The following is a 19663-nucleotide window of genomic DNA, read 5'->3' on the forward strand; positions in this document are numbered from 1 at the left end:
AAACAAATATAAGGAATTTAAATCCACGATGACAGCGAAGAGCAACAGTGTTAGTACAGCGCCACCAGGAGGCGGAGCTTTTATACTCCCTCAGATCTGATCCACTTCATAACTTGGTCCCGACAAGGTTAGGTGTTTAAAACTATGAATAATCAAAATCCATAATTCAGACCAAAAACAACGCTGTTGTTACAGAAAAGGCAGGAATGAAAGAAAGCAGGCAGGAAACTAAAAGCGTGAGATTATTTATGATATTAATTCATTGGATGATAAACGGACAGCGCTCAGTTTCTCTTTATTACAGCACACATTCTATTCAACTAGACCTACTGTATTAATGACAGCGCACTGTTTCACAGTCTGTAGTATGTTCCTGCTGATGCAGTCAGCCTAAGCGTATGAATGAACTAATTAATTCATGATTTCACCTGTCCGTCCCAGACACAGGCTTCATCAGCTGACTATAGATATAAATCTATATCTTTCCTAAAGGATGTCATCAGTAAATGAAAGGATCGATGTCTAAATATTCTCTCTCCCGTCAGATCAGATCCACACAGTGACGTGTTCACACGTCACCTTTTATTTGACAGCTCGCTTTCTATGAGAACTGATTGGTCAGGAGGCGGGACTTTATCACTCGCTAAGGTCCTAGCTAGAAAAAAAACCTACTCCCAACCAGAAACTTCATACTGTGTTGGGGTTAGCCAATTAGCATGTAGCATCGCTGGGCAGGGTCAAAGGTCAAAGGGGCGGGGTCAGACTTTATCGGTTCAAAATTTCTTATATCAAATTGATAAATGAGAAAGATAAACAACAAACATAAATAGGTATTTGACATCTTTGGACTTAATAATTCAATAATTAGACAGATCCACACCGTATGTGTCGCTGATTGTAAAGTTGCGCATGCTGACAAACAGCAACATTTAGCAACAACCCACATTTTTTAAAAACACGTGAATTTGTTTGTTTCTTTTGACCAGATTTACAGCAATATTTCTGAAATTTGTAAAAAAAAAAAAAAATTCTCGTAAATCTAAATGTTACATTTAATTGTAAATGTTAAATCTAAATGTAAATCTTAAATCTAAATGTTACATATTAAATTTAAATGTTTCATTTAAATATAAACACTAAATCTAAATGTAAATCCTAAATTTAAATGTAAAATCTAAACCTAAATATTAAATGCAAATGTTAAATCTAAATGTCACGGGTGAAACTAAATATTTTGCTAATAAATAAATTCATACGTTTTTTTAAACGTGATTTGTTGCAAAATGTTGCAAAAAGTTGTTTATTTTAACATGAGCAACTATACAATCGGCGTCACATAACACCATGCTGATCTTTCCTCACCGTTCTATGTAATTTACTGTAATTTTATCTTAAAAAACAAAGATTATCGATTAGATATTTGATTATTGATCATCAGACCACGCTGTTGAATTATTTAACTACTCTTTTGAGCAACACCTTTATATGAAAGCCAATTTCCACCAATAAAGTGAGTGAGTGATGCTGTTCTTCATCTAACATTAATGTGAATTAAATATTTTTCTTTAAATGTGTTAATTTTACAATTTTTTTGTCGCTATCTTACTGCTGGAAATGGGTTTCTATATCTTCAATATTGTTCAGTGTAATCAAAAATGTCAACATTAGGAGGACTTGTCTGGTTTGTTTTACAATTTAAAAAAAAGTAAACGGAAATAAAAAAAAATCGTGATTGATCGATTTTTTTTTCTTTTACACCACCCCTAGAGTCGACACTGAGCTGCTGATTGTTGTGATAATCAGAAACCACAGCGAGACAAGCAGTCACTGCTCAGTGTTGGACAGGAAGAACCGAGGAAAATAAGCAGCGTGATAGACGATCGGCCGAGGGAAGCTGCACTTTAATAAAACATGGCTATAAATTAAAGATGGGGACGGCCGGGGCCCGAGAGGGCAGGAGATAGTGTGAGAGAACAGGACGACGTGAACATGGACAAAAACACAAGAAACAAACACGCTCAAGATCATAGGTGGCGTTTGAGATTATTTCCAGGATGGGCAAAAGAAAAAACAGAATTAAATATAGAAACCATCTTGAGATTCGCGACAATGTGCCTAAGATATAGAATGATGCAAAAATGATTTGTATTTTTAAAAGAACAAATTAATACGTATATATTTTGTACAGTCACTGTGTTTTAAGGCACTGAAAAAAATTGCATATTATGTACATTATATAAAGAATCTTGTTTCTTCAAATTAATTTGAAGGGGGGGGGCTTTGAACCCATCAGTTGCCTGAAAGTTGCACACAACCTCATCAACACATTAAAACAGTGATGCCATGCGTTTAATATCAAACCATTTATTCAAAAATATAAAGCGGGTCGGAGTAAACAATGCGTCAATTGTAAATAAACATTGTGCGTCCTTTAAAAAAAGAAGAAAAAAGGGTGTTGGAAAAAATAAAGAAAAAAGCTGATTTCTTTTGTGTGAAAATCAGTAAAAAAAAAAATACTAAAAACCCGTGTAAAAGTGGATGAACGGATGCTACGACGGCTGTTTCAGAGCTGCAGGCGGTGTTACAGTAAGAAGATTTATCCATACAGGAAGTGGATTTTACCTCCTTTTTTTTAAAAAAAATCTGAAAATAATCCAAATCAAAAGGTTTTAAAATGTGCAGTTAAAATAGTATCTCATGACTTCATTGGTTGAAATCCCTTAATGTTTTCCCGTCATGATTTTTAACCCTTCGACTTCATAAAAGCTGCACTTTTTTCCATTTAAAAACACGAGGTACAAGAAGAAAATGCTACATCAGTGCATCCTGGGTGTTGGTGGAGCTCCCATAGTCCAGCAGGAGAAGCTTTGGGTTCAGTGGTTCTTAGTGTGTGGTCCCTGTGTGGCCACGGCCTGGAGTCACAGCTTCTCCAGTTAAAAAAGTCCCTGAGAAGTGAAAAGCAGCCACTGTCTGTTAAAACCACAGGTGGGCGGGGCCTCAGAGGGCCACACAGACACAGGGGTGCTTGAGGCAGACGGGGAGAATTCCTCTGTTGATCTGATGAAACTCCACCAGTTGCAGCAGGTCAATGAACAGCGTCTCTCCGTCGTCCATGGTGAAGTACTTCCTGCCTCCGTCCTCACACTGAACACATCGTCACATGAATAATATAAAAAAACATTTTCAAGAATCTAAATAAGTCAAACACAACAAGCTGCAAAGAACGGAGCCGATCAGGTTCAACACATGGAAAAGTACGGTTTATATTTTAGGACATCGTCAGGTCTCAGAGTGAGGTATCAGCTATCAATACAACTCTGTCATTGTTCAGACCAAATGGGCTCATGACTCAGCAAAACCTCCGTCAAGGACGCACTTGGCAAACCAAACGTCGTCAAATAGCACAGCCTCATGCTTCAAAATAAAAGTCATCAGACCTGAAGCCCTGACGTGAAACCAAACATGGCGTTTTATTTTGAAGGATTAAAGTACACATGACGAAGTATGTTGATAAGTCGTTCTTTCCTTTTATTTTTTAAAAGTTAAGATATATGAACGTATTGTTTGATTATCAACTACATAGTTAAATGAAACGTTGATAAATCTTAACCTTTACAAATAAATAGAAAACAGCTTTCAACTTACTCTCCTATACAAAGCGGCACAAATTGATGACGTCACGTGTGTTTTTCCGATTTCTTCAAAAGACAGTGGGGGGAAACGGGGGACTCACCGGGATCACCAGGTAGTGTTTGGTCTTCAACTTGTGGCACAGCGACAGCACAAAGCACTGAGCGTGCTGCTGACTCTCCCTGATCAGGAACATCCTGCAGACACATGAGGGAATCAAACCCACACCTTTACATGCTGTAGTAGACCATGGGCTTTAAATCTTGACTTGGAGCAGAGCCGTTTCTAGCAACTTTGGTGCCCTAAGTGTAATTAGATTTTCTATTTAGTATTTAGACCGAAATATTTTATGTTCCAAAACAATTCTCTTTCTTTATAATTTAATAGAAATCTAGATTATTTTGGGGACTTCAGTAGACCATCTTGCATCACAAACAAGCAGTTAGCTCCGCCCCTTTTATAAAAAACTAGCACCTGTGAGCTCTACAATCTGTGGTGAGGAGGTTGGATTGAGATAAGAGTGAATAGAGAGGTTACCTGAGTAATGAGTAGCTAGTTAACATAGCATAGATGCTTCATTGGTGATTTTACAGTATAAACTAGGCGTGTCTCAACTGCTCCAAGAGCCGCTCCCATAATCAAGGCATTTTTTAAATACCCTAGGCAATAGCCTATACCGCCTATGCCCAGAAACGGCCCTGACTCGGAGGTTGTCATATCTAGGCTGCGTTTACAAACATTCCTTACCCGTCCACCAATCCCTGCTTCTCAATGATCCTCTGAGCCTCCCTCCTGGACACTCCCCCATGGAACCAGGGCTGGGTCTTGTGAATGGCTGTGAAGGAAACACAGAGACGTGAGTGAGATGGTTTCAGGTTCCTTGTTTGAGAACCTGGCGTCCTCTGACGGGGACTTACAGGAGGGCCGAGGGTTGGAGGTCAGGTTGGGCAGGCTGCACCTCAGGGCCTCCCTCCTCTGAGGCACCAACACGAAAAAAATCACAGAAGCACAAAAACACAAAGCCCCACCCTCTTTTATACAATGTTAAAATAAAAATAAAAAAAACACAGAAGAATCTCCAACTCTAGACTCATGCTGTGCGATATATTCCCTGAAGTGACCAGAATCATCAATTAAACTGATTACAAACTGTGTCACTACAGCCAATATGACTCTTCTACGCAAAATAGCTGCAAACGTGTCTCACAAATGTTAGTGTTAATTTATCTCCTGCTGCTCAAGGACTTTTAAAGAATAGAACCCAACCAAACCTCTACTATCATATATGATCTTTGTAAAAAGTGCGGTTTAAAATGACAGCATTGGCCATAATTGTTGGTTTTTGCGCCCCCTGGTGGCATTTCCACATACACATTCACACATCAGAACTAATCTGAAAACAGTATATGTAGCAGAAGTACCATTTATTTGATAATTCTTTTTAGCGTTAAAAGTTTACACAAACACTGAAGGAAATTATCCATATCTTGGTATATTGTTGTCAATCTGATCTTTTCTGTTTTGAAAAGTAATCAGGCTTTTTTTTAATATATATATATATAAAGTTATATACAATAATAAAAACTTATTATAAAAATAAGTAGTCACAACTTTTGAAACAATATTTGAAAAAAGCTGTTGCAAAATCAGGCATTTTAGGCCGTAACAATTGCAGAAATTGATCACAAAATCCTAAAGGTTCTGAGAAATAGGAAAAGGTCATGTTACTAATTTATTTATAGAAACCATTTCATATATAATATATATAATGAATAGCAACGTTCTATTCATTTCATGTAATTTTAAGGAAGAAATACTGTATCAGGATATACAGTATATCATTATCAGGATATAAATCTACTGATATCTTGATATAACCTTTTCTCCATATCGCACAGCACAACTCTGAACCCTTCATCCTCCCTCCTCTTCCTCACCCTCCAGGCCCGCCCCTCCTCCCGCTCGGCGCTCATGGCCTCCGTTGGATTGGCGATGACCCGCCCTCCGGCTTTTCCTGAGAAGTCCATGGCCACCAGGCTGGCCTCAGACTGAGCCTGTACACACGCACAGAGACACACACACACACAGAGACACACACACACACAGAGACACACACACGCACAGACACACACACGCACAGACACACACACGCACAGACACACACACGCACAGACACACACACGCACAGACACACACACGCACAGAGAGAGAGGAGTTACATTTCCCGTAGGAATCTCAGTCCCAACACAATCATTCATTTTTCTCACTTTTCCATCACGAAGCCTGGACTCGTCTGTCCTCTTCAGAGCCGACTTAGACAACTGGTAGTTACACTGGAGCTGGTTTCCATGCTACACAATATACACACACACACACAAAGGATGAAGACCTTTTAAAGCTCAGCTGTGAACGAGTGATGAAGGCTGAGATTAAAACCTTAAATAGTCTGAACGCAGACGTCCAACACGTCCTCGTCTGTTCACTCTCAGCACACAGGATCTTTAGGTCCTGGACACGCATAGGATTCCTGGACGGCTGTAACACACACAAACAAACATGCACGCACGCACGCAGGGTTTGAATTAACCAGTTAGTTTTCCATCATCATCATGTTTCCATATGATGAGTTTTTTTCCCAAACTGAAACAATAGAACAACTGACACAAAGAAGCTGTGTGTGTGTGTGTGTGTGTGTGTGTGTGTGTGTGTGTGTGTGTGTGTGTGTGTGTGTTACCTTGATACAGAAGGTAAAATCTGACGGCGCTCCGTATAGTTTTCGACTATTAACCACGACATAAACGTTCAGGTCTTCCAGGTCCGCTACATACTGCAGGTGTCTGGGTTCCTGGTTACACAAACAGGAAGTGGACTCTGTGAGCACCTGCAAACCTCCCCTGGCCCCACGGCTGATCGGAGGCCCCTTACCCACCTTGGACGAGCCCTTGGAGGAGCTGTAGAGTCCGGAGCGTCTCAGGAAGAAGTAGACCTTCTTCCAGGCCTTCCTGCTAGACTCTTTGACGTGAAGGAACCCTTGGATCTCAGGACACGTCCCAGACTTCAGCAGGTTCTGACGGACCAGCAGACAGGAAGGAGGGGTTTAACGAGCACGGGACGAGTAAGTCATTAGAGCGAGGCAGTCCTACCTGGATCAGGTCTGATGATGTCATGCCTTTGCTGACGTCGGCGCTGTCAGAGATCATGGACTCTGGGAAGAAGAGCTGCAAGAGGACGGAGACCAGATTCTTTAAAGGGAACCAGTCCAACATCAGTCATGTCTCATGTTTGGGTTAGCTTAGCACTTAGCCAAACTGGCTGAACTGTCTGCTGCTTATCCCAGGTCGACTTAGTGGTTTCAAACGTTCTCATCGCAACAATAAATAATCTGGAACTTTGAATTCATGGGTACCTGTAGTGGAAATGTATATAACAAAAATGTTTAATGTATGGCCAAAACAAAAGATGTGCACCTTTTAAAAAAAAGAAATGCATTAAAATGACTTTTTAGAACAATTTTATACCTTGGGGCATAAACTATGGAGAGTTGCCACTTTTAGACAGGATGTGACGCACTTTTGTGGATTCTTGTTAACTGTTGCTAGGCAACAGTGTTAATTTCCACTACAGGTACCCTTTAAAAATTGTTAACCTCCTACCGTCGGCTTCCTGAAGAATTCGTACTTGGCGTAGTTCTTGCAGAACATGAACCTGGTGTCTCCTTTGAGGGACCATGTCCCCTGGACCTCCAGCACCACCTCGTGGTCCTCCAGACATCTCTCTGTGCACACAGTCAGTTTTAGTCACGCTTTCGTATCGGTGGCCGGCCGTGGGCGATGTGCTGGGCGGGGTGCTCACCCAGGCCGAGGGACGGGTGCAGCTCCAGCAGGGCCCAGTTCTCCTGGTCACTGCAGTGCGCCGTGTGGACCAGCAGGTGGCACACCTCCCTGGCCGTGGATCCTGAGGGAATCCACACAGATCGGCTGTGGTTGTCCTCGCCGTAAACCTTAATGAGCTGCAGAGACACGCGTTTCCAACGCCGCGTTATAAGTTTGTGTGGTTCCCAACACGTGGGTTCTGATCCAAAGGGCCACAGGTGGCCCTCCGTCTCATTTTCAGCAACCGCAAAAGTAAATAAACAAAATGACTGAAAAATACACAAAAAACCAACAGAAATTAAAAATAAAAATGTACAAAAATCACAAAACACCAAAAATGACAGAAAAACAGATACATTACACAAAAAACAAAACAAGAAAAATGTACTAAAGTACATAAAAAATACAGAAATGAACCAAAGAAACCACAAAATGACCTTAAAAATACACAATGATAGCAAAAATACAGAAACACGCAAAACAAGAAAAATACATGAAATGTCAAAAATTAAACAAAATGACTAAATAAAATACAAAATGATCTGAAAAATACACAAAACATCAAAACAATGATAGCAAGTACACCAAAACAAGAAAAATACACATAAAATACATGAAATGGGAGCAAAAATACACTGACCAAACAAAAACAATACACAAAAAGACACAAGCACACAAAGCAACAAAAATGCACCAATAACAGGACACAAAAACATTATGACTTCAAAAACACACAATAGCAAAATAAATACACCAAATGACTGCAAAAACAGAAAAACACAAACTGTTTCCTGTGTTAATGCTCTGATTGACATGACTGCTGATCATGTGAACCTCAGATCACATGTCTGTGGCCCCGCCCCCACAGTAAACTGATGTGATGTGGAATCAACAACACTTGGGGCTGATTCTGCAGAGATTGGATGAGTGAGTGAATACGCGGCAGCGCCAACTGACAAGTGTTTGGCTTCAGCAGCGACGCGTACGACACGAGACGCAAAAAACCTGAAGCCAAGAAGCTGTCAAATGGTGCTGACTCATCATTAGTGTGGAGCGTGTCTTCACGTTAACATCACTTTTTAAAATCATTATTTGTAGTGAAACGCGATGTGGGAAGTTTACAAGTGTTTGGGTGAAACTGGTGTCCATGTTGCCTGATGTTACACTCAGACTCAGGCACAGTACAGTTTAAACAACACTGGCGTTTTTACTCATGGTTTAACAAACTTCACAAACTTCTTCTGTTGCCTCTTTTTTTTCAGATTTTGTGTCATTTTTAACCTTCTGGAGCAAACATGGTGCGTTCCAAAAGGTAATTGCACAAATGGAATCCAAAAATAGAGTATGACAAAACAAATATACAATGGGTCCCAATAAAAACCACAACATTGCACAAAATGCCAAAAAACCAGACACAAAAAAATGACAATAAAGGAATATATAATATAAAAACCCAAAAATTGCACAAAAAGCTAAAAACACAAAACACTGTCCTCTCTTTAAAAAAGCATTTCTTACCCTTCCTTAGGGAGGACTGGCGATGATCACAATTATGCAATAAAATAAATTAATTTATTTAATTGCAATAACAAAACATGCATTGCTTCATTAAAAACTTCTTGTAGTGTTGACCTTTGACAGCATGTGCAGACAAAGTTAAAGAAAAAAGGAAAAACACCAAACAACAAAAACACAAATATTTAAAAAATTTGCACAAAATGCGAAAAAATAACACATTTGCATAAACTGCAAAAAACCCACTAAATTGCACAAGATGCCAAAAAAAAACACAAAATTGTACAAACCAACAAAACGTAGGACAAAAAAAACTAAATTAAAAAAGACATATATACACATTAATATATAAAAAATGACAAAAACACAAAAAGCTTTTGTTTCTTCCTTCCTGTGTTAATGCTCTGATTGGTCGTTATTCTAAATGCTTGACATGAATGTTGATCATGTGACCTTCAGATCAGATACGATCACATTACATGAGGCACAGACACTTAAACAGTTTTTAATGGTGTCGATCGGACACGTCAGACCGGTTGGAATGAAAACGTGCACGGTAAACAGCTGCAGGTGGTTGTAAACAACACTGTGGGCATTGCCTGCATTTATAGAATAATACTAATAATACACTTTATCTATAGAGCACTTATCAAACAAAACTACATAAAATAAAATGCACTATTGATCAGAAAATTCACAGGATGGGAAAAATGCAAGTGTGAAATAAGACAAATTAAAAGAAACAGCAATTAGACCAAAAAACAATGAAATGACCACAAAACAAGATCCATGCATTTAAAATGCACCTTTTAAATGCCATAAAAATCGAGAAAAATAAATACAAAATAAATAGAAAATAATATATGTATATGTATCAATATAAATGTTAGTAAAAAAAAACAATTCCTTTTAAAATTATAAAAATGATTAAAAACATTTTTTTGTGGTTTTAACAATAAAACAATCAACTTGACTTATACATTTTTTTTGCCTGAAGTCAATTGTTATGACAAACGAAGAAATAAAGCAACATAAAGTTGTTTCACTCAAAAAATGGAAAACAATAGAGTTTTTAAGAGTGAAATACAGAAGAGAAAAGCAATAAAATAGTGACTCTGACAGAAGTGAGGCGTGCACGTGATGCAGTAGAGGAGGAGTTTCACTTTCCCTCAGGGACACATCAAGTCCAAGTCAAATAAAGAGACGACAGAAACCAGCTCGTCTACAAACCAGCAGCGACTGGTCGGACCAGTGTGTGTCAGTGACAGAAAGAGCACACCATTAATCCCACTCCGGTCCGCTCCCTGTAGACAGACTCAACTCACAGGTGTACAAACATCTGGTCTGATGGATCCAGCACTAAAGTATCACACACGCCTTCATCCTATTTTACAAACTAAACTTATTTTCTTTTTATCCTTTTTTTAATAATTAAAAAAACAGCTAAATATTATTAATATGCAGCTAAATTATTGGAAATAAATTGCATTAATCAATTAAAGTTGTGAATTTCATTTTGTGTCGACTGGTTTTACCGTCATCAATTAACTAAAAACTTCATTGGACATTTTACTCATTCAGTGCCATTGACGTAATATTACGTCAATTCAAATCCAAACGCTCAGTGCCACGTTTTTTCACGGAGATTACTAGAATACACCCTGGCGGAGGTCCCTCATCAATATCTAAGCTGTAGTGTGATGTAGTGACCAACTGTGCCCTGAAGGTGATAACAGCGCATCTTTGGATGAGAGATTAGCCACTGATGCTACCAATAGCTAAAGAGGAAGAAGCAGGAACGAGGGAGATTATGGCGTTATGGAGTGATATTGTGAAGTATCCAGCAGCTCACAGCACCACATACTAACACAGAACATGTGTGGACCTGAGTGGATTATTAATAATGCTGAGATAAAACCATTAACTAACCGGGCTAAACGTGTCATCTGTGTGTCGGGAGGAAGAGGAAGTTACGTCTGTGTGATTGACGGGGGGAGGAGATACAAAATACAGTAAGTAAACAAAACTGTGAGCCAGATAACAAAATAATAGGTGACATGTAGGTGGTAGCAGCGCACCTTTTGATGAGAGATCACCTGTGATAGGCAGAGCTCAGAGGGAGAGCAAAGGAGTTTACGAGACAGAAAATGGTGCTACGACAGTTTATGCTGAAGTTCCCAGCAGCACACACTCCACCACAGCATGTGTAGAACTAAGTGGACTATTGAGAGTGTGGCGATGGTGAGAGAAAACCATCAAAAAACGGGGCAAGCGGTGAGACTCGGCATGTCCGGCATGAGGAGGAAGTTACGCGTGTGGAAAATGAGGAGGGAGAGACTTGGAGGACGACCAAAATACAGTAAGCAAACCATTCAACTTTGACCAAGATAGCAAAATAATAATTTTTCCATCAAAAGCCTGATATCAGTGTTATTTTTGTAGTTTTATAGAAGGAAACCAATGTTGAGGTGTCACTAAAGCAAAAAAAAAAAATTGCTTAAAAGTCACTAATAGATTTTTTCAGAAAAAGACGTTTTTCTCAGCTTTTTGTCACAACTTGCGATTTGTGTGAAACTTGCCTCTAATCAACTGCTAATTACAGAAGAACAAAACAAGCTAGAAACAAAATTATTTTCTCTGTGGATCTTTAAAAATGCTCAAAAACAGCTGACACTGAGGGGGCAGAAATTCTGAAAATGGCTGACAATGAATCAGTTAAAAACACCTTAAGTTGAGAACCCAGCCCATCTGTGCTTGTGTGTATGAACCCGAAAATCAGACGCGGACCTGTTTTTGGAGGGTCCCAGTCAGATCACGATCCTGACGGGAGAGGTTTGTTTTTTTAAAATGGAACAAAGCTTTGGTTTATATCCAGTACTTTAAGAGTTAAATAAATAAATACAAGAAATACCACAATCAACAACAAAAATACAAACAAAAATTACAAAACACTTCAAATATGACAGTAATTTGTCACCCTCAAGTCATTTTTTGGCCATTTTGCGATTTATTTATTAACTCAATTCATTGTTATATTATAGTTTTGTTTTTAAATTAGTTTTATTATTATTTTGAAATTTAATATTCCTATATTATAAAAAAACATGATGAATGTTAAAGTTATAAATGACTGAAGATGAGGATTAACCCTAATTCTCTACTTAATTCCTATAATAAAGAAAAAGTGAGACAATTAGCATTTGCTACATCCGGAGCACTGCTTTGTTTTAGTGCAGGTGTGGATTTAAACTGGATAATAATAAAAATGGAGGATAATTGTGTTCACATGTTATTCACCTTAAATGACCTTTACGCTGTGTGCGTGCGCACCGCGATCACTTCATACACAGCGTTTAAATCAGCACATGTGATAGACTCAAGTCGTTTAACACAAAGTAACACACAAAGTAACACAAACAGGAGATGATCAGCTGTGACACACACACACACAGTGAGTGGTTCTTACGTATTTGTCACTGGGCTGTGGTGGGTATGAACTGGTGAGAACTGGAGACTTGGAGGGGCTGCACAGCTCAGGGAAAGGGTTGGGAATAGTAGGCACAGAGGAGCACAACGAGTCCACGCCTTTAGCCCTGAACCAAGATTTAAAACGTCTGTTAGTGATCATCAACCTAACAAACCTTAAGCTCTCTGTGTCCTCACAACATTTGGAAAACATAGTGTGTGTTTTAGGCTTCACAGAATGTATATCTTTGCCATTTTGTGTGTCTTTGGTCGTTATTTTTTGTATTTTATTTTGGTTTTTGCATTTACATCGATGTGTTATTTTTTGTATTTTTTTTGTATTTTGTTGTCATTCAGTGCAAGTTCTTCATTTCACGTGTATCGCATTTTAGTTTTCATTTTGTGCATTATTGAAATCATTGTGTGTGAGTTTGTTGTCAGTGTATTTTCCTATCATTTTCTGTATTGTTGTTCTTTGATGTAGTTTTGTGCATTTTGTGTTAACTGAATTTATCCATCATTGTGTGTGTTTCTGGAGTAATTTTGTGTACTTTTCTATCATTATTGTGTGTGTTATTTAGTTATTTTCCTATCGTTGTGTGTGTGTGTTATTTAGTTATTTTCCTATCATTGTGTGTGTTATTTTGTGTATTTTCCTATCACTGTGTGTGTTGTTTTGTGTATTTTCCTATAATTGTGTGTGTTGTGCTGCAGGTCTAAAGCCTGAATCTGAACCATGATCGCTGGAGGAAACCTGAAGGTTGTTTGTGGGATTTATCAGATGAACTTTGCTCAGTAGCTGCTACTCAGGTCTTTATCTTTGCACTGAATCACTGCTGGTGTTGTTCCAAACTCTGAAACCATGAAGTCACTGAAGCAAAGGCAGGAAAACAAGGACAGGAGCAGCTTTCACTTTTAACATGAGTTTTACAGCTTCGTCATTGACCAATGAAATCAGAGCTGAATCGCTTCCTTCAATCTGTGGCTCACGAGCAGCACCAGGCTCTGTAGCTCGTCTACTGTGGCTCACATTTTAAACAAAGCATTTGTGTGTTTTCACTCAGTATATATATTTTGCAGTATTTCTATTGTAGTTTTGTGTGTTATTGTCGTCATTTTGTGTATTTTTATTCTAGTTTGTGTGTTTTTGATTCACTGTTTCTTTTTGGAGTAATTTTGTGTGTTTCTAGCATTGTTTTGTGTATTTTTGACATTTTACTGTTTCTTATTGTTTTGTCCATCTTTGGTGACATTTTGTGTGTTTTTTGGTAATTTTCTGGGTTTTTGGAGTCATTTTGTGTATTTTTTTTGATGACATTTGTTGTCATCTTGTGTCCATGGTAAAAGATTTCTTGCCATAAATAGAGGGAGTTTATTCTTCCCACTGTCGCTAAATCCTTGTTTATGTGGATCTTGTTGGGTTCCTTCTTTCTTTCTTACAATAACCCACATATATTTTGTTAAGCACGCTGAGATGACTTCGTTGTAATTTGCGCTATATAAATAAAGTTGCGTTGAGCATTGATCTACCTGTTGGGGGCGATGAGGATGGGCTGGGAGCGGCGGACGGTGTGTGTGTCGACCACCAGGGGAGCCAGAGTGAGGGTGGAGCCGCCCAACAGCGCCTCCTCCGCCTCCGACTGCTCAGACGCCTCGAACACCTCAGTCCAGGCTCCAGATGCCACCTCCATCATGGTACCTGGTAGAAGGTGAGAAAAGGCTGAACAAATACTTATAGTAGTTTACATTTTTTCCACAGCATTCTGTCTGTTATATATTACATTTTACATTGAGGGTGCGACTTACACAACAATGCAACTAAGTCTTTTCTTTTCAGCATTTTTTGGGTAGTTACTTAATCTTTATTCACTTCTTTGACTTTCTAAAAAGCCTTTTTTTAAGCATTATTTTTTCTTTTTTTTTGTTTCTATCCATTAGTTATTTTTCAAGGTTTTTTTTTTCAGGCTCTTTTTTTAAAATTTGTTTTTTATTAGCCTCTTTTTTTTCTTCCCCCCGCCCCAGAGTTTGTCTTTTTAAGAACTTCTTTAAATTTTACAATTAAGTATTTTTTTTCCTTTTTTGTTTCTTTTTGTCTCGTAATTTTTCCAGGAAATTATTTTGTATTTCAGTCACACTTTTTGTCATTTGTCCTTTGTTTGAATCCAATTTTAAACTTGTTTTTGTCAAAGAAAAATGAATAAAAAAATATAGATTTGTGCTTGTAATTGGAGGAGGTGTGTGTGTGTGTGCGTGTGTGTGTGTATGTGTGTGTACTCTGGCACGCAGCTGTAATAAAGCGTGTTAATTATCAGAGGATGAACAGGACCAACGAGGGAAGCTCGTGACTCACAGACGACAACAAACCACAGCCTCAAGTTTGTGTCTCTAAATAACTCGACTTTGACGTGAACCAGAATGTCCACACAGGTGTGTGCATGTGTGTGTGTGTAGGCACCGCCTTCTGTCTGTCACAACATGTTTACACACACACACACACACCGAGCGATGACAGCATGAGGGTGTGTGGGTGTGTGTGTGTGTCTATAGCTCTAGAGTTCAGTTCTACAGTAATTCTGATCTTTCTATTTAAATTGATTTCACTTCCTTTTTTTACTGTATAAAATCCCTTTTCTTTTCTTTCCTAATTCTGTCATCTGCTCTTTTTCATTTTCTCTTTTCCTTCTTAGGTTTTTTACTTTTTTCCATTTATTTTTATTTTTTTTTCTTGGACTTTTTTCATTTTTGCATTTTCTTCCCATTTTATATTTTCTTTTTGGTTATTTTCTTCCTTTAATTTGACTTTTTTTTTTTATTTATATCTAACTTTTTTCCTTTTTTATCCAATTTCTTTTTATTTTTACCTTTTTCCAACATTTGCATTTTCTTCCATTCGATTTGTCTTCTTTTTTAATCTTTCATTTTTATTTAATACATTAAATATATTTCCAAAAATGTCTATTTTCTCTTCAGTGGCTTAATCATTGAGTGTTTCCTTGTTGGTTTAGGAACATTAAGATTATTAAAGGTTAAACTGAAGGATATTTTTAAATTAGTTTTTTTTAATAGAACAAAATGATGAATGCAGGGTCATGCCTCTAATCCTTCAAAATATAAGCACAGCTGCATAAAGTGTTAAAACAATGCAAAATAAAATGATTGGCTCGTAATACGTTAGAGACGTGATTATTTGGGGCCTCCAGCATTTTCTTCCTCAAGTCACGGTTCATCCATCGGCTTTGAGACTTTTCAATCAAACCTACGATGAGACGAGAACCGGCTCCACTGCGTCATGCTTTCAAAGTAAAAGTCACAGACGAGCAGCTTTGATTTATGATCCCCTGAAGATAATCCACAGCATCTCCACGCTTCGCTAATTTTACTGATGATTATCATCACAAAGCCACTCAACTGTTAATTTATTTCCCTTCAAGCTGACAAAGTCAATAAAACTAAAAAAAAATTTTAAAAAATCGTAGAGTCTGGATCAGTTTGAAAAACCAATCTCATCATTGGGTGAAATTTTTTAAATGCACATCTTGGTGCTCTTTTTAGTTCATTTTCATCATGAGATTTAGAGTGTTTTTGGAGTCATAATACGTGTTTTTGTTCTGTTATTCTGTTTATTTTTTGTTGTTTTGTGTTTGCATTATTATGATGTCGTTTTGTGTTTAGTTTTTGCTTTGTGTGTGTGTATTTTTGCTGCTATTTTATTTACTAGATTTTGTGTATTTTTCAGTATTTTTTTCAGATCATTTTGTGTATTTTTTAATGTAGTTTTGTGTTTTTTTCTTGTTTGTGTAGTTTTGCTATCATTGTGTATTTTTTGGGTAATTTTGTGTATTTTTAATGTAGTTTTGTGCATTTTTCTTGTTTTGTTCATTGAATATTTTTGCTATCATTGTGGGGTTTTTTTTCAGATCATTTTGGGTATTTTTCGAGTCATTTTGTGATTTTCAGGGGAATTTTGTGAATAATCAGGTCATTTCAGGATGAGGGCCACCAGTTGCTGATGTCAGCTCTACAGTTTAGTCATATTTATGTATTTATTACAGATTATCATAATTTCTGTGGAAATAACAGATTAATAAATATCTCCTTTCCAATAAACCAGTTATGAATAATGTGTTGTTCCAATAAGAGAGTCACTTCCTGTTGTGCTGACGGGCTTAAAATGATGTTGAGTCACTTCCTTTTCTCTGTTTACACTCCTTTTCTTAAGAAACAGACGACGACTCATCACAGTGAGCTAACGCTAACACACGTCAACAGAAACCTACATTCTGTCATTACTCACACAGCACAGATTGTTAGACATAGACGAGATCATCCTCGACGTTGGGGATCGTATTAAAATGAACCACTCACATAATGATAAAATATTTTAATGTATATATGTTATCTTAACTTATCCCTGCTTGTTTCAGAAGTCCCCCTGTATCTAACGATGATGTCAATCAATCACGTAGCACGACAGAAAACCTGATAAGTTATAATAATAATAACGAGCTACGCTTTACAATCAGACGCTGTGGATCATCTGAAACATGCAGGACAGGAACTCTCCAGGAAATAATACAAGACTTAACAGCAAATTGGCACCAGCAAATTTAATTGGAATTTATTTCACAAACACTATGTTCTTTTGCTTTCCTTATTCTTGTTGATTCAGGCTTTTTATTAAATCATTCATATTTAAAATACATTTTTGAACATCCATAATATATTTTAACCATTTTTTTTCATTTGCCACTTTTTGATTATTTGACCATTTTCCTCTTCTTTTTTTTTTTTTTTTTTTGCTTTTTTCTTTCTTTTGATTTATTCCTTTATCTGATTCTATTTAATTTTTTCCAATATTTGCAATTTTTTAAATGTATCTTTCCAAATATTTCTGTATTTCCTTTTCTCTTCTGTGGCTTTATCATTGGCTATTTACCTGTTAATTTAGGAACATCAACATTATTACATTTTTGAAAAAGGTTAATTTTATTAAATTTTTGATATTTTAAAATCCATTTCTGAACACCCATGATATATATATATATATATATATATATATATATATATATATATATATATACTTTGTGAGGTCTATTTTACACACGGACGGATCAATTTACAACCTAAGAGGTATTTTTTTTAAAAAAAAAAAAGTAATTATATTAAATTAACACAAATGAAAACACAAAGAATTCTATCAAGATTGCTAACATAAACAAAAAAAATTAGAATTTATTTCATTTTAAAAGCAGACCAAGTTTGTACTGCACCAAACTAGCTTGAAAAAACGTAAAAGTATCATGATAACGTGCACATGCAGAATGTCAGCTTAGTATAAACACTGTAAAATGGTATAAAATAAAGATGAGCAGGCTTCGGCTGAATGCGGCTGACTGTAACTCTTTATGACGGCGGTAATTCGTCTTTAAACACAGTTTGCACCTGTTCGCACCGCCTGAGCTGAGCTAGCTGCTCCAGCCATCGGAGACTCACCTGACAGTGGGTTCTGCTTCCGGTGCTGATTTCAACTCGAAAACATGATGTTCACCGTTCAACGGCACCGATACCCGCTCACAGCCGTGACTACCGTGGGTCTAAAGAGGAGAAAAGTGAACTGGACACACGTTTTACCTCCGAAGTCCCCAAACGGAGCCAACGAGCAGTGGGCGGTGTCAGCTCGACAGGTGCGCGAGTTAACTCCGCCCTTTTACGTTTTCTGTGAAGCTCTTTTCTTTCTTGCTCTTATTGTGACATTTTTTAAAAAGTATATTTTGAAAGCTTTTTTTGTAATTTATTTCAAAACTTTTGAGCTGAAAATCAATTAATGCATTAACTGAATTTTTTTTTTTTTTCAGTTTTTCTGAATTGATCATTTTTCATAGGAAACATTTTTCGGTTTTTCTGAGTTTCTGAGGAAATTCAGGAAAAAAATATTTCCTATAAAAACAGAAAAAAGGGCAAATTATTTTATTTACTTATTTTTATCTCATCAATTCAGAAAAAGACAAACTTTTTTTCTTCTGTGAATGCAATAAGCTTCTATATATTTCTAATTATTATTTATTAACCCGTAAATTTTCCTCCTGCAAATCTTTTCTTGTTTTGTCCTCAAAAGTCCTGTAAAAAGGTGCTTTTACTCATTTTCCCCCAAAACACTTGAAATTATCACATGTAAGTAATTGTGTGATTGTTTTTGCAGAGAAAAATTTTTCCCCAGATATTTTCATCTAGTAATTTAGAATAAATTACTAAAAGTATATTTTCAGTAGGTAAACACAACTAAAATTTAAACTAAAACAAGTTGCTTTTATTACTTCTTCTAACAGAAGACGTGCCACAAGAAAATCTCCTTCAAAATAGAAGTGTATTGTAAAGGACAACAGGTCCAAAAACCACATTTTGGTCCCGAGTCCCGACCCACCAGTTGAGAAACACCAATTTAGACAGTGTGAACTGATAGAGTTCATACAAATAAAAATAAATTTTCTTTATTGCTAACTAACCAAAGACAACTAATAAGTTGTTCAAATGACAGAAAATACAATTAATATAATATACTATTATTGCCAATTCCAATATTCATTTTATTCTGAAAGAACAGCTGCTAGGAACGGCTAACACAATTGTAGATGAGTGGATAAGTGAAGTAAAGCTGTTAATTTGATTTAATTTAATGAGTTTTACAATTTATTTTTGTAATTTACTTTAGTTTTTACTCATTTTGTGTCAACCATTGGTAATTGTTTTGTTTTTTTATGATTCTCTGTGAATTGTCTAGTTTTTTTTTTTAAAAGACAGTAGCACAAAAAATTATATAGATGCTTTATTATTTTAAAATCGTTTCATAATAAAGACAGTTCTGGTTCGATGCCTCCACCTAGGGGCTGAACCTTTCAGTGTAACAAATAATCTAGACTTCAGAGCTTTACTTTGAAGGCCAATTACAGCAGGCAAGAATATGACACTTTCATTAAATGTTAAAAACTATGGAAATTAAGTTAATTTGTAGTCAAGAATGTGATGAAGACTGATGAAGCAAGATTTATTGAATATGATGGTTGTGTAAATGTATTTGTAATAAAGTGTAATCTCAACAACAAACTTAAGTTTCTTGTAGTGAATATAAAGTTATGTTAAATTTAAAGGTTAATGCGTATGCAGGTATTCTCATTGCAGTACAT

The 19663-nt window shown here is 36.8% G+C and overlaps 1 protein-coding gene across 2 annotated transcripts; it reads right to left on the reverse strand.

Annotated features, from left to right (window-relative positions):
- Positions 1–2390: 2390 nt before the first annotated feature.
- Positions 2391–18159, reverse strand: grb7 (growth factor receptor bound protein 7). 2 transcript variants are annotated; one of them, XM_028476325.1, is made up of 15 exons: positions 17976–18159; positions 14013–14181; positions 12484–12610; positions 7483–7639; positions 7284–7405; positions 6774–6848; positions 6560–6697; positions 6365–6475; positions 6067–6165; positions 5898–5981; positions 5568–5684; positions 4548–4605; positions 4378–4465; positions 3734–3827; positions 2391–3144 (listed from the first exon to the last, which is right to left on the reverse strand). In XM_028476325.1, the coding sequence occupies exons 2-15, from the start codon at positions 14174–14176 to the stop codon at positions 2998–3000; spliced, it is 1581 nt and encodes a 526-aa protein (XP_028332126.1). In that variant the 5' UTR covers positions 14177–14181; positions 17976–18159; the 3' UTR covers positions 2391–2997. The 2 variants fall into 2 exon arrangements, with proteins under 2 accessions (XP_028332126.1, XP_028332127.1); XM_028476326.1 differs by having other exon boundaries at positions 14013–14191.
- Between the last annotated feature and the right edge of the window lie 1504 nt (positions 18160–19663).

The sequence above is a fragment of the Gouania willdenowi genome, chromosome 19, assembly GCF_900634775.1.
Source record: "Gouania willdenowi chromosome 19, fGouWil2.1, whole genome shotgun sequence".
Taxonomy (NCBI): domain Eukaryota; kingdom Metazoa; phylum Chordata; class Actinopteri; order Blenniiformes; family Gobiesocidae; genus Gouania; species Gouania willdenowi.